The sequence below is a fragment of the Strix uralensis genome, chromosome 11, assembly GCF_047716275.1.
Source record: "Strix uralensis isolate ZFMK-TIS-50842 chromosome 11, bStrUra1, whole genome shotgun sequence".
Classification (NCBI taxonomy): domain Eukaryota; kingdom Metazoa; phylum Chordata; class Aves; order Strigiformes; family Strigidae; genus Strix; species Strix uralensis.
Genome location: NC_133982.1, coordinates 19,637,299 through 19,663,087, shown reverse-complemented (window position 1 = coordinate 19,663,087; position 25,789 = coordinate 19,637,299). Strand labels below are relative to the sequence as shown.

The window sequence follows — 25,789 nt, the reverse complement described above, 5'->3', positions numbered from 1 at the left end:
TCTGTTTTTAGGAAACACAAACTTACAAGTCTAAACTTTAAAATGGTTAGTAAAGTAAATAATAAAAATATTACACAGGCTGAAAAGAGCTATCCTCAAAAAAGGAATGTCAGTTTGTTCATTAATCTTCACCATCTTCACGAACACCTCTTATCTTGCACTCCACAGCACAGCAAATCATAAATTAGATTTCCCCCCTATCCAGAGTCACTCTCAGGAATTTCAATTAGATATTCTGGAGGCTAACAACCTTTCCACCATTAAACAAGATAGTTACTCCTCTGCCCGCCTTTCTTTCCAGGCAGCTGGAACAAAAAGACTAAACTGCCTTGTTAGTGTAGCTAAAGACACCAAAGAGGAGAAGAATTTGAGAGGATAGTTCTGTTCATTTTTTCAATTTCTGGTCAGTGTAAATTGTTCCTTTCTTCTTTTCCAGTTTAAATATGTCAGGCTTATTTTGTAACTGTAAAAATACATCATTCCATAAAACTCAGGGTTCACAGGGGTCATGGATGGCTCCCTAATATTTCCATCCAGTCTACAAAACTGTTCTAGCTTGTGTGCTGTATCACAGCTACAAAAAAAGTTGAGTATGATACAAATTCAGTTTTTACTTAAAGTATGCAAAATATAAAGGAATTTGGAAGGGATAGAGGAGGAAGCAACAGTGGCTAGGAAGAAGTGAAGAGTACAACAGCGTTTGGCCACTACAGCTTGTTAGGAAAGTTGCAAATCAAAGCTGTTACTCAGTTAATTATAATACTTACCCAGAAAATTTCTATGTATAACTCCACTTCCTATTGAAAACTGTATAAAGAATAATTGATGCAGAAGAGAACACATTTCTAGTAGAAAATTATTTGTGCAGAATGTGTCTTTTCGCCAGTCTACACTGTCTACAGTCCTGCTGTCACTGCTATCTATGACTGTGAAAATTAAAACCTACAGTTTAGGCTATGCCCAATGTACACCTGGAAGGTTTCAACTTCCTTGCCAAGCTGATAGTGAGGTGTACGGTAGGCCTGGATAATTCTTGACTTTCAAGCAGCTAAATGACTGGGTATGTGCAAAAGAGAGAAAATTACAATGGAAGAATAACCAGTTAATAATTAAAATTACAATAGAAGAATAATCCAGTACTAATCATTCAACTAGAGGCTGTCAAGATTGCCTGGTTTTACAACGAAGTAAAACTAGACTGGATGATAGCCTCTGTGAAACTGGAATTTTCTTAATATTTCTATACTGCTGAGCATAAGGGTGCTTTTGGCATCTACTGTAATATGAATAAGCAACTGTTTAAAAATATCTCCCTGGAGTAAAATTTTATCCTCTTGGTAACCAAGCAGCAGCTCACATTGGTGGTCTATCACCACAGCCATGGCCTGATGTTTTTAAAGAGATGTTGTGAAGCTCTTTTAGGAGAATTTTGTATCCCTTACTGTTAGAAATAGTCCAGCAAACAGTCAAAAGAGCCTAGCTGATTTTGGTATGCACGTTAACAAGATTCTGGAGCAAAGCCTTTTCCTCCTGGACTTCATTCTGGCTGCTGGGTGGGGAGAGCTGGAGGCATGTACCTTTGAAGGCAGCACAAGCATCCAATCTGTTGATCTACCAGCTGCTGTATTGTTTTAAAACCAGGCAGAAATGCATCAGCATTAGGGAATACAAGAAAATGGGACTGGAACAAGATCCGCTGCGTGGCACTTAATAATGCTGGTGGGTTTTGCAATACCATCCTGAACTCCAGTATCACGAGAAACACTAAAGTCCTCTGCCTAAAAGGTTTATAATCTAAGCAGAATATGGAAACAGACATTTGAAAGAGAATCACCGGATAACAGGACAGCATCGGGTAGCAAGAGAATTCCTTCAGCATGTACAATTGCCTTAGTATGGCAATTTTCTTCAACATTTATCCGCTCTGGATTGACACCTTCTGATGTTATTTTGTTTCTGAAAACAGCTCATATTGTAAGTGGAGCACCTTGCTGCTGTGGCAATAGGTACTCTAGAAACAAACAATTTCAATTTCACAGTACGCCAATTAAAGTCAGATACAGTTTATAGCATCATTAAAAAACACAGAGCTCTCTGAATTTAAAGTAGCCCTTCATCACTAGATAAGTGCTACAACTATTCAGTATCTAACTCTGCAGAAAGGTAACGTGACAATTTTGAAAGGAAAAAAAAAAATCTTAAAAAAGTATTAGGACACCAAATTAGTGCACTTGTAGCCTGTCATTAGGTCAAATGTCTTTCCTGCTTTGTATTCCTACTGACAGACAACTAAAAGAATCTCTTGGACCATTTTACTTAGGGACAGTCCAACTTTCCAGGACGGAAGAGTTACTGTAACAGATTTATCTTTTTAAGCCCTTTACCGTTAGGCCATCAATCAGAAGGTGAGACATAACACTTACCACAAACATCAGCAGGAACAGCTACATGTAAAATTTATTTACTGTGAGGCCAAAGGACATATGACAACTCATAAGCAAGGTCCATGAATAATTGACATGTGTGAGGTTCTTGGAGCTGAAAGCCAGGGCTTGGCTCCGTGATACTCTGTCTTCACGAACGCTGCCCAGCTGGTGACTCAGCAAGCACCGTTCAACTGAGGTACAAAATGACCTGGGGAATTTATCTTTAAAATACAGTATTCTTTAAGCAAAGGCTGGGTCCCTTCCCCACTCACTGCAAACTCCCCTGTGGTATTACGTTCTTGTGCAACAGGAATAGTGATGCAGAAAGTGAAACAGAAGAGAGGAAAAGCAGACATGGATAAGGCGGCAGCAATGAAAGGGAAACTAAGTGACACAGAAAAAAGGAAAGAATGTGATAGAAAAATGCAAAAGACATTCTGAGAAAAGAGGAATCCTGATACAATCTGCTCTCCTATTAAGGAAGAAAGTCCTTCCACCAGCTAAACAGCAGCTCCTAAAAATATCTTCCCTGAAACACACAAGCTTTGGTCTCTGTGGAAACAGAGCTCCATCCAAGGGAGCGGGAGACCCGAGATAAATTTATGGGTATGCTCCTGCACTTCTGCGGAGCCCAGAGCTCAAAACAAGCAGGGCAACACTGCAATGTGGAAACCAGCCTTCATCAAAACCAAAGGAGGAAGCAATTCAAACAGTTAACCATGGGCATATATAAAACACTGATTTGACAAGGGAGAAAAAGACACACACAAAAAAAGGGGAAAAAAGGCATGCATTCTTTTTTCCTCAAGGGAAGTCAATTACTGAGAAGTGCAAAGCTACTGCCGTTGAAAATGATGCAAGCATTTCTGTGTGCCCTTACCCACAAGCACTTATCAGGTGGCAAAGTTCTCCAGTCTAGCCTACTCTCAATAACCCGAGTAGATTGTGTGGAGTACGCATTACATTTCTTATGTGTGCAGAAAGAACCCCAGCTGTCTTCACAAGCACTTCAGCTATCTGCACCTACAGCTTCCCAACTCAGGCCAGGTCTAGCTAAGGCACCAACACGCTCCACAGTTACTACTAACAGTATTTTTTTTTTCCCCTGTGTTACTGCCTCAATTTATACAAATCAGGTTTACCAGAAATTCTGGTCTCCCTCTGTGCATATAGTTCATGTTTGTGTAAGCTGGCTATTAAGAATCCACACCCCAGACTCTTCTAATTGCCCCTGCATAAAGTAATAAGAGCCCTCAGTCACACCAAGAGGCCAGTGGGACAGAGGAGATCAGGAGTGCTGCTGACAGTAAGAGTACAGCAAAGGAGGACGGGACACAATCACCTCTAGTTCAGTCTGCTTAGCTGTATGGTTGTGGCTTGGGCCATGTCCCTCCTCAGTTTCCTCATACAACACAGATGATGGTATCAATTGCCTTTGTAAAGTACTTCATGTTTTCTGGCTGACAGCACTATGTACAAACGATGCATTGTCATAAAGCATCCCTAATTATGAGCATAAGACACTGACTCCCTCCCCCGCCTCCAGGGCTTCAGCTTTGAGTGATACATATGGAAAGTTTACCATTGCTATTTTTACTCTCTCCTTACTCAGTTGAAAGCGCTAGTGAAATGCTGCTTCAGGGACTACAGACATCTCATACAGCTGAAGCCCTGCAATGTTCACGGCCAGAGTTACAGCATCTGTGCCAATCCTCAAAGGTGCTAAATACATATTCATTAATGAGGCCAGTTCTTTTTTCAGACTTACTGAATCAGTGAAGTTAACCACACCTTGTATTTTCAGTTTTAACGTTTTATGGTATTTGCTGTCCCAATACCCCTTACCTAAACTGAAAAGCATATAGAACAGCATGGATACAGCAAAAGCAACAAATTAATTTTCAAAAACAGTCACAGTAACTATCTAGGCAGAGCATTTTGTCAACACAAGCCCCATTTCATAATGCTGTTGAGACCTACTGTTTAACTGCTGCTAAACTAAGGTGGCTACGGGTGGTCAAGTTCTTCCTTACAACACAGTATATAGAGATAGGCCAGGAAAACAAGGCAACTAGTCCATGTGTTCTTGCAAGGAGACAGAGTTTAAAACTGCACTCCCCTCTCAAGGGAGGCACCAGTGAAACAATTCATTTTTAGGACAAAGACAATCCAGCATACATCAGGAATGACACAAATCATGCCACATTTGGAGAAAATAGTGACTTTTAGAGTATCTTTACTAGAACATACATGTGCTCAGTTATTATAAGATCTTCATAAGCTATTCTTCAAGTCTGTTTCTTCCTGTTTATACAAAGCCATTTGTCACGACATATTATTTGCTCACTCCCTTTTCAAAATACATTACCTCTAAATGCAATAATCCAGAGAAATTTTAATCACTTCTTAAGAAACACAGATAAGTTTTTCTATAGCCTCATTATACACTTCTGTAGGATATGCATCTACATTTTCAGAAGTAAGTGGCTATTTAATCCAGTATGAATCTAAAAAGCTAGTTTTGGGGGTAGAAAGGAAAAACAAAAATCCCCAATTAAGTAAAAATCCCACATGCAGACTGCATATCTTGAACAAGAGTTTATGTTGTAGGACCTTTATGTGAAAAAAAAAACCAAGATAAGTTCAGTCAATAAACATTATTGTAGTAATTTACAATATCAGAACAAAACACTGAATGTCACATTGTGCTTCAGCAAGTACCACTCCAGCATGTCAGCCAAAATACCACAGAAATTACAGCAGATTTTCAACCTAAATGCCAACACCAAATTGAGAGCAAGGCATTAGATTAAGGATTTTTTGGTGTTAACCATAACAACAACTGTCAAATGAGAAAAATCAGAATTAATTCAAGATTCACAGGAAACCCTGGCACACAGCAAGAGTCGCTGTGCCAGCTTCTCACTCCAGTTTCCTGAATTCACACAAACATAGGTCTAAAATTCTTCACTGTTTTACTGAGCACAATAGACACTGACACTGATTCTTTAAATTATGTGATGTCTTCTTCTTTCTCTTACTTCCTTCCTGTCCAAGTCTACAAGCACTGTGTGATTGAAGTTCAGGTACAGCATACTCTGAGTTCATATTTTCATTGTAGTAAGAGCCAAAAGTGGTTTCCATAGTATTCTGGCTTATGAAGCTGCAAAAAAAGGGACACATTTTTCTGGCATATATCCCAGCACACTGTCACAGGAGCAGACGAGTAATTCCACAAATGTGTTCACACTCAAAATAATTTCAGTGGCTGCCAGAGAAATTTAATCAAGGAATCTGCCACAGGTTTATATCACTATTATTTTACTGCCGCACCAGATAATCATTTGGTTATGCTATAGAGAAAGCCCAGTGCTAATCAATATAGGGTAACTAATACTGGAGTTACAGAATGAACCTATGACTCTTGAAAATGCCCTCTTAAAGGCTATTTTGGAAGTTCATTATTTGCAAATATCACACTACTACAGGCTTGCTGGACTATGTGACTGTAGTGCTAATCCAGTGATGTACCAGCTCTTCTATTCATATAAATAAATTGATCAAGTGGAAGCAACTTCTAGGTACTTCTTAGGATGATTATTTGCATTGCAGTAACTTAATTACACTGAAGCATGAATCACTACAGCTGCTTCTTGATTACTGTCCTGTGATAATCAGTGATCTGTTATGAAATATTGAGAACTGTACTTAAAGTTCAACCAAGTCCTAACAAGGATATTAAGTATCACTGGTGAGCTTAAGTGACCATGACAAAAGCAGGTGATCCACACACTGCTGAGTAGAGCAGCCAGGGCAAGTTTTCCCTGAACAACCAGGGTAGGTAAAGGAAGGCTGTTTCATGGCATTCTCTGGTACAAACTGTAATGAAATTGCATTTTAAATTAACTGAGTTATGCTAATCTACACTAAGTAGCTTGGGGGTGAGGGTTGGGTGTCTTTTTTTTTTTGAAATCTAAATAATATGAGATCCTCTAAAAAATTTCTCCTTTTTCAAACACAACCTTAAATTACCTTGTGTTCACATGCTTTGAACATAGGCTCCTGAATATGTCATATTTCGAAATGGGAAACACCTTCCTTAACTAAAGTAAATCTGCTCAGGACTCAGAGCAAAACCAAGCACTCTACAACAGTAAATCCATTCCCCTCCTTTTTTCCCCCAGCTTCACCATTACAAGTGAGCTCCTTCTCCCCCTTCAACACCCGTTTTGTTGGAGGATTTCATGCCACACCATGGCAGCACTTCCATGTGCTTGTCTCACACCACACATTTTTGAGCCAACTTACTGTGCCACGGCAAAGCAACCCAGCAGATCACAGGCCCAGTCTGCGGTCTGTCTTCTGTTAGTCATAAATCAGGCTCTATCCTCACAACCATTTATAGTTAATGATCTCATAGTAGAGATCATTTGACAACTGCAATTAGACTGCATCTATCCATTCTGGTTTTTCAAGCATTTTTCAGAAATAAGAGTCAAAAGAGAAGTGAAACATAGGAGCATTAAAAAAAAAAAAAAATAGATAGCACACATCATCAGCCAGGAAAGAAGACTTCTGCAAACTTGTGTTCTGGAAGAAATCTCTTCCAAGCTAGCTGAACAGTAGCGAAATAGTGGGATACAAAAGACAGAATGGGCAGAAAATATGCAATCTGTGCTTACAGATCAATTTTTTATTTTTTTAAGGAGCTACAAAGTAAAACCTCCTTTGTTTTCTCTTGTACTGAGAACTCAACTGTATTTATAACATGATCTTTCATCACCACAATAACCCAGAATACTAAATTTTGGTGTTTGGTTTATGTTAGGTTGCTCATTTGTCTACCACATGAACTAGCAGTTGTATGTATAAACAACAAACAGATTTGGAACAGCTGCTTCTGACTGAGGGCTTGGTTGGTTTTTTTTCTTTTTTCCCTAGATAGCAGGGAATGAGGGAACAGACTTGTCATTAAATGTGCATCGACATTTAAGCAGGAACTTCTGCCATGGGCACGCTGATATAAGAGAACAGAGTAACTTCAATAATTCTTTCATACTGATGATCAATAATTCTTTCATATTAAGTTAAAGTTAACAAAAAGGCCACTGACAAGCAAAACCAGACTCTTGTAGGACATCCAACAAAAATGAGCAATGATGTGGCTGAGCCTTCTGTTTGAACTCCTACCTTCACCATTCCACTACTTTATGACAAAAGGTGAATAACACCCCAATACCCAGTGTGCATTTGTGCAATGAGAGGAAGGGAGTGCTTTCCTAAATGAATTCCTAATCACAGCAGCAAATGCAATCCTAATTTCCCTAATCACAGGAGCAAATGCAATCTAAACCCACTGTAAACTGAAATACAAGAAGCTAGTAAGAGTGAAAATAAGTGTTAAACGCATGAATACATGCAAATGTAATTCCCACCCCCCAACTTTCTTTGCTTTAGCAACCTTAGAAATCAACTAGAGTTCTGAAGCCAGCCCTGTGTCACAAGGTTACGGTTTTGAAGATACATACGTGCTCTCTACTCTTCAGAGTTTCCCGCTTCTCCCAAAGTGCTTTCTTAGAGCAATCTTGATTTACATCATTTAGTCCCACAACACAACGGGTAGATGGCATACTAAATGAATCTCTCACTCCAGTTATTTTAAAAATAGAGCACTGGAGTTAACTTTAACAAAGTATTTTGCATTTAATTAAGATGCTCTGTAGCAAATAAACATGGAATATAGAAGTCTTAAGCTTTATTTATCAAAGACAGAAAACCTTTACTGGCCACTAAGAACTGTCTTCATGACCACAGCATCAATAATTCACAAAAACTCAGTCAGCTACATTCTATTATATACTCTTTACTGTAACCAGTGTACAAAATCTATATAGCTATTCTCTGAGGTACATTTAAATAACCTGAGACAGCAGAGAAAATTCTGTTACTTTCACAGAGAAGCTCAGTCTGTAGTACTTTCTGGAGTGAGGAACTCATTATCTTCACCCCCAACTTCTATCTCATCTCAATCCTGCTGTGGTATTTTTATTTCAGCTGCACACATCGTACTCTATGTTTTATAATACAGCAGAGCTAAGACAGATGAGCGTACTCCTCACAACATTTAATGACGTGTCATTAAAACTTCAACATTCCTTTTACTGTTGAAAAAAGCCTACACTTTCCCTTTGGATATCCTACACTCAAAAGCCGAAAAAATGAGGTAAACTACTCCCTATAAGGGTTGTTATGAAGAACAAGAAAGATTTGATGATATCCATGTACCTAAACATAGTATTTTTTAATATAAAGACTTCAGTTAAAACCAGTATGTGTCAAACTAGCACAGAAACTGATTCCCTAGGAAATGTTAAAAAAAACCCGAGTACAAATATTAACACTGGTTATGCATTCCCACAAGTTTTGTGCTTTCATAGCTGTTTCTTAGATTTCAGTTACTTCCAAACTGGAGAGCCTTGCCTTATTCTCAAGGCAGAAAATTCACAGTGAGCCAATGCATTCTGGCTCACCTCCCAAGCCCATCACATAACCCTCCTCACCACCCTTGGCTCAGCACCGGGAGACTGAGGGTTTACAAGCCTGGAGGAAGCAATCTTGCTGCTCTCCAACAGTTCTCAAAGCATTTTTGTTCAGGAGCACTGTATTATTCTTTTAGTACTCCCATCTGCTTATTGGAGCACTTCTGCCACCTCAATCTTAAGCACTGCTCTTACCCTGATTCTTCTTCACATCAAACACTGACCTCCTACATACCTATAGCACCACACAATAGTTTAAGGCCATCCTGCCGCAGCACTAATTGCCATGAGCTGCAACTATGCAAGACTTAAGCTTCTGACTCATGCATTGGGGTAACTTATCTGAGAAGGAGTGCAGTGGCTTTTGACCCGAGCTGCTGCCTGCACCACCCATCTCCAATGTTTATTCCCTTTTGCCAGGTACAGCTCAGCTGCTCACAAAGCAGACAATTGCGGAAGTGCACAAACCAGAACAGTCAAGCCAAAAAGAAATGGCACCAGTTAAATTTTCTTTAAATGTATCAGGCTGTAGTTTCTGAAAATACAGTTATCACTGTATAAGCATATAATGAAACAAGACTAACCCTAAACTGTAGTCAAACTGCAAAATTTCACACTTCCAGGTTTGCACAGCTGATTAGCTACACACACTATAATTAATAAAAAAGCTATTCCCAACCTAAGGATCTTAAAACAAAAGTATATATAAATTCTGCTGAAGGCAATTGTCTAGATGATCTAGAAGAATTTTGCTAAATTGGCATTAATCCTTTGGAGACTAATATTAGGAAGGCTAGATGAAAGAAAAATTCAAAGCAGACCACTCAAAACTTTGATACCTATAGGGCTTGGCTCTGGAAGTACTCAGGTAACTAGTCCCACCATTGATTTAATTCAACTAACCACTTAAATTTTTCTTTTGTGTGTGTGATTTCTGTTTTGTTGTTTGGTTGGTTTCGTTGGGGTTCTTTTCCATTCTTGCCTTCCTTTTGCATTCTCTTCCACCTATTTATTGTAATTTTATTTATGTTTCGGTCTCTAAGTAAAAGCTATTTCATCCACAGATTTTACAAAGAACCTCATGTTTTCAAAGATAAACAACATTAAATGACTACTTTTGCTACAATTCTTTGATACAGCTTACAAGCCATTAAACATGAAATATGTGGCATTAATACAGCATTTTCCTTGCGTCACAGACAATCGTAACTATATCCTGAAAACAAGCTGATAAAAAAAAAATATTCAAGTATTATCCCCGTAACTGAGGAGAACAACGACAAAGTTGAACTTTCTCAACAGCAGGTGCTTGTATCCAATCCTATTACAGCAGACAAAGCCATTTTCACACTGCTCTTCAAAGATCCCTGGAAATCTGAATGCAGTCTCTCTCACAGAGTGCCACAGCCAGAGTCCGAGAGGATTACATGGGAGCTGGAATGGATGAGGCCTTGCCACATATGCAAGCAGACAAACTGGATGCATCATTTCTTCCCCTCCAGAAGCATTAGTATAGCTCCGGCAGTGATTTGAGAGTCTCCCACAGAAAGGGGATGGGGAGGGCAGAAAGGCAGGACGGAGGACGACAACAGCAGAGAGGTCCTGACACAAAAGTGATTAGTACCAACGAACTGGTCTAATATTGCTAAAAAGAACCCACTGCAGATGAATGCATTTGTCCCTGGTATATGAATATTTTATCAGCCAGCATTATATGAAGATGACTCAGCTGGCAGTAGGATTTCTCTTTCCCTTATATACTTACATTAATATGCTCAAACACCGTAGAAGAGCCAGTTAAGACTGGACTTCTCTCAAAGATACACAGTATCTCATAAACACTGAAGGGCTCTACGCAGAAGCCAAGTGAAGAAGTGTCATGGCCTGTGTTATCCAGGAGACCACACATCCTGCTTGGATAGTCCTCTTTAATCCTCTAGAAATACTTCATGTTTCTTTGAGTTACTCTAACCATTTCCAAAGATTTAAAGAAAAGCAGTTTTCTTTTGATTTAAAAATCAAAACAATAGGCACTTCCTCTGCACCGCCATGTCTTGTGAATCATGAATAGGAAGAAATCCTACTTGGATAAGTGACACTAACCTCTATTCTTCCCCCAGCCCCAGATAAGTGGAGAAAACACAAACCAATTTTGTAATTGCTTCAAACACTGAGCTTTATTACAGTGTGAATCTGTACACACTTAAGCATCTGCTTTCAAAGAAGTGGCAAATTCACAGCCTCACAGAGAAACACTACTCTCCTGATGAGTCTTCCCTGCCTTCTCTCAATTACTCATTTTCAGTTAGGTACATTAAATATTCTAACAAATACCAAGAGTGATAACTGCCAAATGGAAAAAGACAGTAATTTCATGAAAGCAATCTATTAGAAAAGATTCTTCCAGCATCTTTTCAGAAAGAAGAAAACCTCAGCGTTCTTTCTTTCTTTGTGACATTTTTATATTGGCACTCTAACTTTGAAATCAGAGTCATCAATTCCTTTCTTTGTAAGCATCCTCAAGTTCTTCTAGTCCTATTGCTCAAAAATAGGCTGATTTGACTGTACCAGGATTAACGATCTGTTGCTCCACAAAATCTATACATTAGCTAGTCTATATTTAAACCTGCACTGTTTTACACTTTGTTTTCCTTTTGCACGTTCCCTTAATGAACTTTTAGCACAATGAATGTTCAGGCCCCAGTAACAGTCAATATAAAGCTAAGCTGATTAAAAAAATATATAGCAATCACAAGGATTAACAGCACCAGATGTGCTAAAACAGCAGACCACAAATAAATAGTTCAGAGCTTAAAAACCAAATTTCCTAGTCAAAGCCTTTATCATCACAAACCCAGGGGCTAAAGCCCCCCTCCCTTCTACCAGTAAATACTACTTAGGACTGTGAACAATACAATTTAGCACATAGTCAAAGTTTCTCCTGCGCACTTCTGTTAGGTTGGAAGTGCCCAGGAAACCTGCCTCATGCTCTCCAGGAACTTGGAAAGAGAATAAAAAAGTGATTTATTACAGAAACAGACATCTGCATTTAATTATATGCAAACCCATTAATTATCAGTACATTTTATCTATTTTAAAGTAACAAATGTTAATCTAAGAAGTGGGAACGGTTCTAAATGTACAGAAGTAAAGTACTAACTTTCTCATGACTTTCCTAAACTCACATCAGAAAATTCAGTTCTGAAACCAGGTTATATATACTTGTTCAGCTTATCCAGCTATCTTATCTGGCATCATTCAAGCTTCTATGGAGTGAAAGACATTTTGCCCAGATTGTGCAAATCAAGAGGTTTTAACGATGGTCAAACAGCACGCTTGCATACTTTGTTTTCTGCCAACATACCGAGTGAGCGGGGCCAATTGCTTCTGTAGTCTTTTTGGTGAAAGATTTCTTGCTAGTCAACTTTTTCCCCTCAGAAAAGGATGCTTACCAATTAACAGTTAGCTACTCCACAAGAAGCAGAAGTACCTAGCAGTGGATCAAGGACCAACTGTTAATACAATCACTTAAGTGCATTATTTCAGCTGGTGCTAAAGGTAGAAACTGACCTGCAGATGCATCTTAGAAAATTAAGAAAACAAAAATAAAGGGAAAAGAAAGCAGTTTCCTAATGTTATTCAGCATCCTGTTAGCCTCTATCTGTGATGCAGTCCTTGTAAAGCAAGCAGGCTCCCTATTTGACTGTAGTATCACCAGAGAACAACTGGTTATGCAGGAAAAAATGTTAGCAATTCCAGTACATGCCACACCGGCACTTAATGGCCTACCAATAAACCAGCATAGCATAAAGACGTCTTGTACTGTTGGAGTTTCTATTTTTGAAATAACAGATAACAGTGCAGTGCTTGGAAAAGTAGGTGCATTAATGTCTACACTATGGCCAAACGCCAGTTTGGATAGTAACATTTTGGCTACACAGGTTTTTCTGCAGTTCCCCATTTCACCACACATGCACTTTTAGTTGTAAACTACTGCTGTTTTCTCCCCCAACACACATTTCTCATGTTTAGCTCTTCCCTTTCTCCTAGTACCACAAAGCTTCCAAGACAGAGGCAAAATAGAAATATTTAATGCTAATTTTAAAAAATATTTAAAGAGGAAGTCTGATCAGTTCTACAGCAAAGAGCAGGAAAGAACATAGTTCACATTAGACTATTGCTGAGAAGCACTGGGAATAGTGGAAGGAAGAAAAAGTAACAAACGACAAACAATACCTGCTAAATCGAATTCCTCCTCTCCCCCTCAAAATCCCAATAATAAATCAGCTAAATTTAAGCTAACATTGCTTCCTTTATTCCAAATTAACACTTACTTCATACTAAGAAAAAGAAAAATAGAAAATTGCTATGAATGTCCAACCAAAGACACTAATAATTGTTCAGTTTCTCCTGCTGCTGAAATGCAACAGCTTTAGAACTACATCCAAGCAAGAAACATTCAAGATCCTTATGTTTAGTGTTCCTCATTATGAACATTATTAAAGTGGATTTTTGGATGGGAAGGGTAATTTCCTGAAATAATTGGAAGGTGACAGATCTTATTTACATCAATGGTGTCTGTTCAGTGCTCTCCACAAAATGGTATACAGATCTCAGATGAGGTTTGACAGAAGGACATCCAATTTGGAAGGGTGGTATATCTGGCACCAGCTTGCTCAGTCTCAGCATAGAAAAGAACTCAATAAACCAAGGAGATTTTACAATCCTCTCACCCTCTACAAAACTTGGTGAACATTGAGGATTTATGACAATCTTTCACATCAAGAATTCAGCTCCAAGTTATATTCAAGTACACTCTTATCATCTTTGTTCTTTTTTAATGCAAATACAAATCAGAATAATTTATTTTTTTCAAAGACAACTATATCTGTGTCTGTATTCCTTCACAGACAGTAGTTTTCCGCATTATCAGACCGATTTTTAGTACAAATCTCAAAAACACGATAAAGAACTAACTGTACTGGTTTTAGGCACAGGGGGCTTTAGAAGTGAACATCACATTAATGAATAATTAGCAAGAGCTCAGGGGAGAGGGCAGAGGGTTTCTGTATTAGAGAAAGAAAAGTTTGGAAACTGGCAGAGATTCAGAAGAAGTCAAAACCTTACAGGCATACTGGTCAGGCTTAAGGTTATAACACCACTTAATATCTTAAACTACTGTACCGACTCCTGAAAAGGCACTTTTTGCATCAGAAAGAAATGTCTGCAATGTATACTAACTCAGTGTAATTATTAACCAGTCTGAGGCAAAGGTTACATGTTTATAAACTAGTATGAATAAAAATAGCAAAACTGTAGCTGAAATACTACCCCACCTCTTCCTATAACTCTGATACTTTTACAGTTGGTTAAAGTGGGTAAGATGCTCATAACCAGGAAACTTTTTCTGTAGTAGCATTATGACACATTAAAAACCATGCTTTACCAGAAAAATAGACAAGCTTTTTACAGTAGGGAACAACAAAAAATATTTTGAAAAAAATGTGTAATACAACTTAATATGCAAGTTGAAGTACATTGCAGTCTTAGGGGAAGGAGGAGACCAACCAGCTGTTTACCAACTGCCTCAAGGTAAGAATTGTCCTGGGAATACCAACAAAATAAATATTATACCAAATTAGCTACTTCATTTTAAAAAAACAAAACACCACACCAAAACATACACACACTTTTGTGAGAAATGAAGCTATAAAGAACAAATAGCTGGAGAAGACTTGTATAAATTTGCCCCAGAGAACATGCCTCAAAAACAAGAACATTTTCTTGAAAGATGCCACTTTCCCCAGGCTGTCATGCAGCCAACATCCTACTTATTTAAGTTCATCAGATGTTTCGGAAGACTACACAGAGATGGGACAAAGATTAAGATCTGTACAAACAAACCAGTCCAATGCTTAAGGCAGCAAGTTAACTACTTGAAATTTCCTTTAAAGTGCAGATGGTCCCATACACCATTTTGCTTGCAAACTGCTTAACAGAAGTCTACCCCCGTATTACTGTTGGCTTCTCTTTTATTTTGCATATTTTTAAGGCTTGCAGTTTATTGTACAGCATAATAGTTTAAACAAGACACTTTGTTTAATTTATTATAAATAGCCAATAAGATTCATGTAATAATGATAGTCTGAACCTTATCTCACTTTATCTGTACACTGGAAAAAATACATAGCTGTTTTTGCTTCTTTGCTGCTATTGAACACCATTTTTCAAGTTCTATGAGAACATGCAAAACAAAGCTAACTAAAAGTCAGCAGAGAGAAGGAATGTCCAGAAAGATCCTATGATCTGAGCAAAACACTTTCTAAACAACCTTATTAAAAGAGAAGCATTTCAAGCCATACTATTTAAAGGGTGCTTCCCTGAGAAACATGTTGAAGTTGGTCTCAGAATTTTCAGGTTCGTTGGACCCCATTATCCATCACTCTATAATTATTCATTTGCTGCACGCAAAAAGAAGTGCCCATGCCATGTCACAAAGTTAAGTTTAACTGGTCTAACATACTGGGATCTTAAGAAATTTGGCAGCATCCTGTAAAAAAAAAAAAAATTTAAAAAGTATCTTTTGAGCTACTGGCTGACACTGCATGCCTTGAGAAGAGTTATTTGCCAGACACTGATGCATGCAGCTTGTTTCAGCAACATGCCTTGGCAGATAAACAAGGCTCACAAGAGTTAAGTTCTTAAAGTAACATTTCTATATGTAAGCAGGATTTTCTGATCAGGCATGGTAGCACAGATCCTCCTAAAAGCATACCCCAAACTGTCTAAACCAACAATTAATTTCAAATTAACAGTTTTTTAAAAAAGCATTTTTATCTTGAAAGGTGTACCTAGAAAGAATTTCAAGAAACTGTACCAATAAATAATATTACTGTCAGAAAAGCATACATGAAGTTTTTCTAACAAATTTCCAATACAAAAAAAAACCAGAGGCAATACTTAAGAGATTAGATTAACTCTAATTTAAATTTTTCTCTCTGGACTTTGAGGCAAGTCTACCAACTTAAAACCTCATCTTCCACATCAACATCATTTTTCATTTGTGAACTCACATGGAATTCCCCTTTTTGAAAGTTGAGATGTTACAGATTTTTTATTTCCTGATTGTAGGGGTTTTCCCAAAAACCTGCATGTGCTCATCAGGAGACACGAAACCAAGGGTGGGAGGTGGGTGGGCATTGAGCCAGATCTGACTGTTTAACATAATCTTGTGCCGTTGTATCATTTGTTCTCATGGTCAGCAAATCCAACCACAATGTTTAATGCCAATAGGAGCAGCTTTGTTCTGTAAAGCTAACATAGTGGTTAAAAAACATAGAATAAAGATTTGGATATAGATAATGCCAGTGTAACTGTCTTTATACAACTGGCCTAAGTTTGCACCTTTCTTTGATCGTTTGCAGGTAGTGTAGGTTTACGTGCAACATGCCACAATAATCCATTTTTCTCAAATTAGCCTTTGGAATAATGAATGTAAAGATGTTCCTCAGTCCTTAAGCTGACACTACGCACTATTCATCCCATTCTACATTCTTAGCCTTCTATTAAAAGCTCCTTTATACCTCTGTGTTCATACAGAGTTTCCTGGTTTTACAATCACACGCTTCCATTGCTCACAAAACCTGACACATTAGAAAACCCACAGCAACAAAGCACCAGGTTCGACAGCAGGAATAAAATTCAGCTTCATCATCAGATGTCAGGCTGAGCATGCAGGACCAGTGTAAGTCATTCATCTAAAAACTGAAAAGCAGGACAGTCAAGATGAAGGAGTAGCGAATGGATCACTGAAACTGCTTATTCAATTGTACTAGGCTCTGGCAATCTCAATCCTCCACTGTCCACCGACTCTTATAGATAGAAGAGGTTTGTCCACCTATTGTATTTTAGCCCATACAAACTCAAGATTTTAGTCAAAAAACAATCCTTAATTATTTCTATTTCAGATCAATATAAACAATGTAGACTCAAATTAACATAAAGAGACACTTAAGAGCCTCCAGTATTCAAAAATTGTAAAGATGTGCCTTTCCTAGATTCAAGAAAACACAAGGAACCCCTCATTTTGCACATGCATAAGTGCCTTCAAGTTTTCTTAAGTGCAGTGGCAAATGAAATTATCTCCTAATCAACAGAGAAAGATTTCTGCCCTTTTTAGGTGCTAATTGGCAAAAGCAAGCCTGTATGTGTGTTAGGCCACAACACATTTGCAGCTTATTTTAGACTTATTTCAACTGCTTGCAATGTAGCCTTGTAATTGATTTATATTTGTGAGGAAGGGCAGAAGGGAGTGCTAGTTATTCATGAAATTTATTACTGGCTTTAGGGGGAAAAAAAAAGGTTATTATCTGTTCATTTAATTTATTAGCACTACATAATTCTGAGACTATTGTCTTTAAAGCCAATAGAGAATGCAACCGAGGAACTGATTTTTTGATATTTTGCTTAAAAGTGTTTTGGGCGCAGGGTTTAAAAGTAAAAATTGTCATAATCACATCGCTCTCTCCCCCAGGCAAATATAATATCAAAATGAAATATGAAATTTAGACGTATGCTACAGTAATTAGGCTCCAAACAGCAAATTGCTTAGCACTACCTTTATACTAGGCGATCTCCACCTGAGGAAGCATCACAGGACCAAAAAAAAACCCAGAAAACCAAAAAGAGCCTGTATTCTTCATTCAATATGGAAATACAAATGTCCATTTCCTCAAAAAGTGACAGTTTTCCCCACAAACCCAGTTGCTGGCAGATAACCGACTTTCATAGCTTGAAATATTCTCCACTTATACCCACAGGTATCTACAGTCCTGGAGAGCGTTGCTAATTGTTTGGGTTTTTTCTTTCGTTCTTTTTACTCACGTTCACAAGTAATGAGCCAGCATAAACTTCGCCCAGCACTTAGAAACACTCCAAAATAGCAGAGTAACAAAGGACAAACGTTGAATTTTGGAGGGATTTTTTAGTTTTGAGGTTGTGATGCACTGGAGATTGACCCTGGCTTCAGAGCAAAATCACTGATGTTTACATGGTCCAGCTCATCCTCCACTGCTAAGAACAACTGAACTGATCTAAGCGCTACCAGCAACACACACAGGTCAAACAGCCACTGTGTAACAACCATCAGCTCAGTCTCACAAGGTGACACACTTCTCCATCCAGAGTGAGAAAGGGAAAACACTTGCCTTTCTTGTACGCTTCACACAATCTAGCTCTTAAAAGCAGACAGAAACCTTTAGTTACTTCACAAGTAGGCTTTAACAACATATTCCTCTAGAAACCTTTATGTTCAAAGCTATAATGATGTCGAGAACCAGATCCTACAACCTTTGTGTGGAGAGTAAACCAACATCTCCAGTTCAGGAAGCTGAATTTCAGGACTATCTACACTCAGGACAACAAGTATTATTAGCCAAAGGCTCTTTGACAGTTTATTTTTCTTCCCAAATAACACTAGTTGCAAAACATTATTGAAAGTAAAAAATATTTTTTTTCCAACAAGCTTTGATCTTGCAGTCCTGACAGAAATAGGGAAATATTTAACAAAACTACTTTCACTTCAGTGACTAAACTATGTAATACAACACCAAAGCTCAGTAAACATTTTGAATAACTTTGAACATCAGAGCACCTGTTTTAAACAGTTGTTGGCATTTGTCCCTGGGATGCTCATCATCGGAATTAATCTCTGCCCATTACATAGACAACAACAGGAGACTGCTCAAAAATAGATACAGAGTAAAGAGCAGATACAGAGTAAAGTTGTATGCAGCTTTTCTTGAAGTACTGACCATGGCAGGTAGAATAAGTTAAGTTTTAGAGAATAGTCTCTTTAAACAATCCTTTGCAGATATTGTGTCAACACTGTTAAAAAACTGGAAGTAGGAAATACCCTATCAAAGTCAATGACGTTATGCCCCGTGAACAAGGGGAACCCTATTACTCCAGGACTATTTGTCATGACTGCCGAGCACTGCCTTTGGCCTGCCAGGAATGAAGTTGGTAACTTTTCATCAACACCTCTAAGTGTTCAATCTAAAGAACTCAGGTTAGATCAGAAACACAGTGCTAGTGAAAGAAGATTCTGTTGCAAAGAATATTAAAGTAGAAAATAACTATTTTGATAAATCAAGGTAAAAAAACCTGAAGCTATTATTCACCTAGAAAGCTGTAACCACTTCAGCACATCAAAATGGAGACAAACTAAACCAACACAGCCTCAGAAGATCAGTTATCACTCTAGTCTAATCCAACTGGATGCGTTCCCTAATTTTACTCAAATGAAAACTGTTTACACTTTTCCATCAACTCCTTCAAAGGAAACAGCAGTAAGAGGACACTGATAATCAGCACCACAAATAATAAAATTACCATATAATAAAAGTTGGGTTTTTTTTTTTTTTAAACATTGAATTTGGGTAAAAAGTTTTAAAAACTACTTAAATATTCTAAACTATCTGCTATGGATTGATCAAAAGCCCTCTCATTTTATCACACCATTTCACAACTCAATTTCTTTCATCATGCCATGTTGACCAAGAAGCATAATGAGAAGTGGAAGTGAACCAGTGCTCTCCTCAATGTACTCAAATGTACGTGTTTTGAGAATGAAGGATTTAAACATTACAGTAACATCTATCATTTATCAAAAGCTTAAATAGAAAGGATGCTAGTTTATATTGTGCACCATGGAAAAACATCAAGCTGTATTTTGTTAAATGCAACAAGAACAGCTCTTCTAAGCTATTTATTAACCACATTTTCTTCATCTTCTTTCAATATCCAAAAGATGGACTAATAGGTTCTCCTCTTTGAAACTCTACTACAGAAGCAAAGAGAGTGGGGAAGTAGTGCCTTCTTTCACTTGACTGGGATTGTAAAACATTTCACAAATCTCCAAATTTTTAGAGAACATACAAATTGATTTAATATAAGTAACACGGAGTCAACAAAGTTGTCATGACTTTGTGCTTAAGCAGTGTACCCAAACCCTAAGCGTGTATCCTGTTTTTAAGTACTGTACATTGTCTTAACGTAAAAGTGTTAGAAAGTTCAAACTTCCCATGTGGAATTCAGGAAAAGGGAGGAGAGTGACAATCAAGTCATTCTGTGCAGATGTTGCACTAAGTCAATCAGATATTAGGGTAAGGGTCAATCACATCTGAATAAAAAGTAACTTAAAACCATAAGGACCATGAGAGAAGACAGAGTCCAATATAGCTTCTCTTCAATCTGGTTCTGGTTTTGGAACAAACAGAACAGAAACAGACCAACCTGCCTAAAATAAAACACTCACAAAAATGTTATCTGAAGCACTGAAACAGAAGATTCTTTTTGAGAGACATTTAGATATCAGATGGAAATTTGTTAATCAACTGGAAATAAATATATATAAAAGCCCAAATTAATTACTGATTAATACTGGATATTGGAACTAGAGCAACCAATGCTACAATTGGACCTCTGAAGGAACATCTATAAAAACTCATTTCAAGGAAATATAATTGTATGTCAGTATCTTTACCTGGGCTGAAAGACAGGTAGCATTCAAACGTAATAATTGGTAAAATTATCATTTAAGAGCATACTCTATTCATGAGGAGAGATACTCATTTAATTAGAATTAAGGAAAATAAGTTACTCTCCACAAAGACTAAAAGAATGGAGAATAGTTGACACTGATTCTCCAAACACAGGCTGGCAACTGAAACCAAACAAAAAAAATTGATGATTTTATTTTTCATCCACTGTTTACAAGATGGTTTTATAGTCATTTGTCATGTAAGGTCTGATACCTAAATGTGTATGTGATAGCAAGATCCTCATTTCAGTAACTTGATAAAAGACAGTCAAAATTTGCAGCCATGTTTGCAACCACAGTCAGCTCACCATCGTTTCTATAATTTGGCAGCAATCTGTTTTGTCCTAGTGTAAGGTTAATTCCCACCTTACTCAGGGCAACTTTCAAAATACACTGCTAAATTAATATTTGTTAAGTATCAGTGGTACTTCACAGGCACAATTAAAAAAAAAAAGAGGAATTTCAGATTTCCAACATTTTAATGATTCCTTTCTGCTGCCAGGTGGAACGTCTGGTGGATTCAGAAGAGCAACAGCTTCCCACAGAACTTAGCACAGATGACTAAATGCTTTTGATGGCATAGTGAACCTCTCCTATTTTAAGACTTCACTTTTAACTTTGCATTACAGTTCACTTCCACATGACTACAGGCCAAATGTTAGGAATTTGCATTAAGAATGAAAGCATACACAAACTCTTGGAAGCTACCAATGAACTGCTGCAGCAAAAATGGTATAATATGACATTTTACTTCAACAGGCAGACTTGTATTTTTACAGCAGAGTATTTCACTTAATTGTGAGCCACTTAGCCCTTTTTAATAAGTCCAAGAAATGATCAGTCCCTTAAAGTTCACACTACTGCTTAGAGAATTCATCAACAGAAAACCTATTGTTTCAGCTCATACCTGTTACGAAGCCAGTCATCTGTTAATAGACAGAATCAATTTTTTTTTTAAGCTTACATTTTTCAGCAACCGATTTCTTTACTGGGCACCTAAAATATTGTAGCATTTCCTACATTTAACCAATGATAACACAACTACTCTAACAGTACTCTCAAGGTAGTAAGATGCGGGACTTAACCATGTAAGAGCTGGCACATTTCAACCTCTGAATTTACAGAGAAAAGCAGAACCCAGATCTTGTATAAACTACAGAAAGGACTCCAATATAAAACTATAAACTTCCTCCAGCCACGTGTTAACAGAAAGAGTTCAACCCTCTCAGAGCAAGCTGGGCACGTTTTGGCATCGCCTACTGGGTCAGGCTTCTCAAAAGACTTAAGTGAAGGAACCTCTTGTTTCTGGATCTACGTGGATCTTAAACACATACTAAATGCCTGTCAAGACAGGAGCACTTCCAAGTGGATGTGAAAGCACTTATTCAGAGCTCTAGAAGACCTTCACGAAAAAATATCAACTAAACATAAGTGAAACAGAGAGAAAACACAGAAACTGAAGGACAAACGTTAACTAGGCTTGGCTTAGACATCGCACTTCTCCTCCCTTAAAACCTTATTTACATCATCCATATGCATAACAGTGGCATTTAATAATTTATTCTGCATACAGCATATCAAAATTATTTCTTTACATAAAAACATTTTGTTCTTATTCAAGGAAATTTTTTTTTTTGGAGCTCTGGAAAAAAACCCCAGAATCTGGTTTGTTCACCAAACAGACAGAATACAAGCTACGAAAGGGTAACTTCCTCCTACACCTTTCTCCCCCATGCTCTTAACTTGACTTGGGCAGACCAATGTCAAAAGCCATTTGGACTCCACAGCTGACCAATCCCTGGATCCTTGAAAAGCCAATTATCTAAATTAGTAACAACTCTTGTCACTATTTCTGAAGCTGGCACATATCCTTAAGATAGACATTAAATACTCATTTCACATAAGCCAAGTTCATCTACACAACCCCAGAGCCAAGAATAGAAAACATACATCGTTTTTTTCCTCTTGCCCTACTGCAGCAATTTAAGCTTGTTAAAGCTCTCTCTTCCAGGATATGTTCTGCGAGGTCTTACTTTAAGAACCACTTACACAACAGCAAAAGGAGCTCATGGTTTCTGTGGACAGAAGAAACAACAGAGGCCCAGGGATGGCAAACAGTTATAGCAAGGAGTCAGAGGCAGCAGCTCTGCTCAGGATTTCCTAGAAGCCAAGGGCTCCATGTTCCTACTGGCCATGACACCTTGCCAGAGCCTTCTCATTGCCACTCCATCCCTTTGGATGCCACGCACTTCGGCATCTCCTCCTGGCAGAATCCCCAGCTCTACTTCCACCTGTCAACACTTTTTCCTTCCACCCCACTACCCTACCCAATACGATAACAGTTGTTTGGTTGCCAAAAGAGAAAGACGTCTCTGTCGCACGAGCTCGTGTGAAACCCCAGATGCATCCCAGAACACCAGCAGTTTCTTGGTAAGCACTCACCTAGGCTACTGCCAAATTCAGTCAAAGCTTTGGCTCACCGGTGTTACCTCCAAGTGTAGACAGTGGTGGGCAAGTCTTTAACAAAAGGTTCTTTGCACCCTGCAAGCTCAAACTGCAACCAGTGCGCTATTTCCTGCTCAAGATGGTGATTTTCAATGCCGAAGCAATGACTAACATGTAATACAGCTGAATAGACCCCTAAATCTAGAAAAAAGTCCAAGGATGAAGGTTTGCACATACTTTTAACAAATGAAGCCATCCAGCAAATTGCACCGTACCTGTTGACGGAACATCTGGTGAGGCCATGGAAGTAACTCAAACCATCTACAAACCCTTCCCCTCCACCTCTCAGCAGGTTAACTGTGCAGACACTGGATTTACTAGGATTAAATGGAGATACAGAAACACCTTGTCCCCAATATCCATTTACCTTGTCCTGAGGGCCTGCCAGGCTGCATCAATGTCTGCGTACAGGTTTTTCTCAGAGGGCTTGCCGGTGCTCACCCCGTAGCCAGAGTAGTCATAAGAGAAGACGTTGCAGTTGATGCGGGAGCCAAGGCCAATGTAGAAGCTGCACATCTGGCCCAGGTCCACAGCATTACCATGCGAGAAGAGCAGCGTGTACCGGCCAGTGGGGGCACAACGTACGAACATGCAGCCCAGCCTGTTATCTCGAGCCGTGCGGGAGAAGAACACTTCCACGGCATCCAGTTCCCGCTGCGAATACTGCCAGTCTGCCCGTTCGCTCAAGTGCAGGCTGCAGGTGCCTGATCCTGTCGGGGTCCCTGCCCCGGCTGCCGCCCCGGCCTCCTGCTGCTGCTCAGGCTGCAGCACGGTGTAGGTGGGCTCCGGGGGCAGGAAGGCCAGCTTGGCAGCGATGCGGCTGGGGCAAGGCGGGCAGCAGAACAGCCAGCAGAGCTCGCCCAGAGAGAAACCGTTCATTCTGGGGCCTTGTTCTGGCATCAGAGACACCGGAGAAAAACTAACCTCAACTGGAAAGAAGTCAAACCCAACCAACCCAGAGCCCTCCTCCAACGCAACCTGTGCACCGTCCTGCAAGGCTACCAGCTGCCACCCCAAAACGCAAACAACGACAACCTTGGAGGAACTACAGTTCAGCAAAAATAATGCAGCTCTCCAAAGCCTGAAAACGTGCTTATTAAAAAAAAAACCAAACCAAAACCAACCCCACAAAATACAAATGAAGTACGACCAGCCCTTAAAGATCCCCCAACTAATGCTGCAGTATATGCAACTCTAAAACACCACCTCAGACCCCTTCAAAGAGAACAAATCACACGTACATGGGTACATTTATAAAATGAATTCCCAGATCCTACGGCTCGGTACGGCGCTCACCAACGAAAAGCAGACGCCCCCCGCGCCGGAGCCGGCCCCCCGCAGGGAACATGCAGCCACGCCAGGCAAGGGCCCTGCCCCCCGCACCGCGCCGCTCCGCCGGCCCCCCGCGCCTGCCCGACTCCACCCCGCAACCGGCCCCGACCCCGGGGACGCCCAGCCCCACGGCCCCCGCCAGGCAGCACGGGGCCCCCCTCAGCGCTACCGCCCCCGGCCCGGCCCAGGCGGCGTCCGAGCGGCGGCGGGAAGAGGAGGAGGAAGAGGAGGAGGAGGAAGGGTCCGTCGAGCAGGGGAAGGGGAAGGCAAGGTCGAGGCTCAGCCGCGCGCGGCCGCGGGCAGGGCCATGCCGGCTGCGGCGCGCAGGCAGGAGCAGGCAGCGGCCATGTCCCGGCGCTCTCCCCCCCGCCTCGCAGCCGCACCGCTTCCGGGTTACGGGCGCGGAGCGGGGCCGCCCGCCGCAGGTGCCGGCGGGGACGAGGCGGGAGCCCGGCACTGCCCACAGCGCCCGCCGCGGCTCGCGGCCGCCCCCTAGGCCTGGCGCCGCCAGCAGGTGCGCGGGGCGGGGCGGGGCGCGGGAGCCCGTGGGCCGAGCCGGGGCGCGACCGCCCGCGCCAGCAGCCGCCGCCTGCCCCTTTAAGGGAGCCCCTCGCCGCGGCCGCGGTCACGTGCGGCGGGAGCGCTCGCGCCCCCTGCCCCGCCCCCTCCCCAGCCGCCCACCGCTGGCGCATGCGCGGCCGAGGGGCAGGCGGGGCGCCGGGGGCCATTTCGCGCCGCCGGGGGCTCAGCGGCCTGGAGGCCTGCGCCGCCGGGACCGCCCCTCTGACCTCCCGCAGCCTTCGGGAGCCTCTGGCGCGGCTCCCGAGCCTTCCAGCTCCGGTGCGCTCGGGTCACCCTGAGGAAAGGGCTGTTCGCTGCTAAGGCCGCGTTCATCCCTCACGGCGTGGCATGGTGGGCCCTGGGCGCCGGCCTGGGGCGGTCTCCTGGTCACACAAGGCTGGCAGGGTGCTCCCCGGCCGGGTGGGACGAGGGCTACCCCGTGGCCTTGAGTCTCGCTCCTGGAGAATTGCAGGTGTAGTCGTGCAGAAATACAAAAAGAGCTGCTCCTCAGCTGGAGGCCTCCAGAGCTCTGCTCTCCTCGTGTCAAGGGTCCTGTGCATCCCAGACTTGAAGGCTATGGAGACCTCTGTATCTGTTAGCTTTGGCTAAAATCAGTCAGCAGTTTCAAGAGATACCACAGAAAACTTGAAGAAAATTGTGCAATTGCAGAAGCCTCATTTCCTTCAAAAATCAGACTAATAACCCATATCCCAAATAATTCATTGAACAAATTAGCAAATCATTTAGGGCGTATGGCAGAACCCATGAATCAGTGATTGTACTGTGTCTAATATGTTCGCCAACCCAGAGAGCAGAATGCAAAA

At 40.5% G+C, this 25,789-nt stretch overlaps 1 protein-coding gene across 1 annotated transcript in view; it reads right to left on the bottom strand.

Annotated features, from left to right (window-relative positions):
• Positions 1-24,520, bottom strand: part of ABHD17C (abhydrolase domain containing 17C, depalmitoylase) — a 30,213-nt gene extending 5,693 nt beyond the window's left edge. Inside the window, exon 1 of the mRNA XM_074880497.1 lies at positions 23,440-24,520. Within this exon, the coding sequence (XP_074736598.1) occupies positions 23,440-23,972 (533 nt within the window). The 5' untranslated portion in view covers positions 23,973-24,520. The remainder of the gene's footprint in view (positions 1-23,439) is intronic.
• Positions 24,521-25,789: the final 1,269 nt, after the last annotated feature.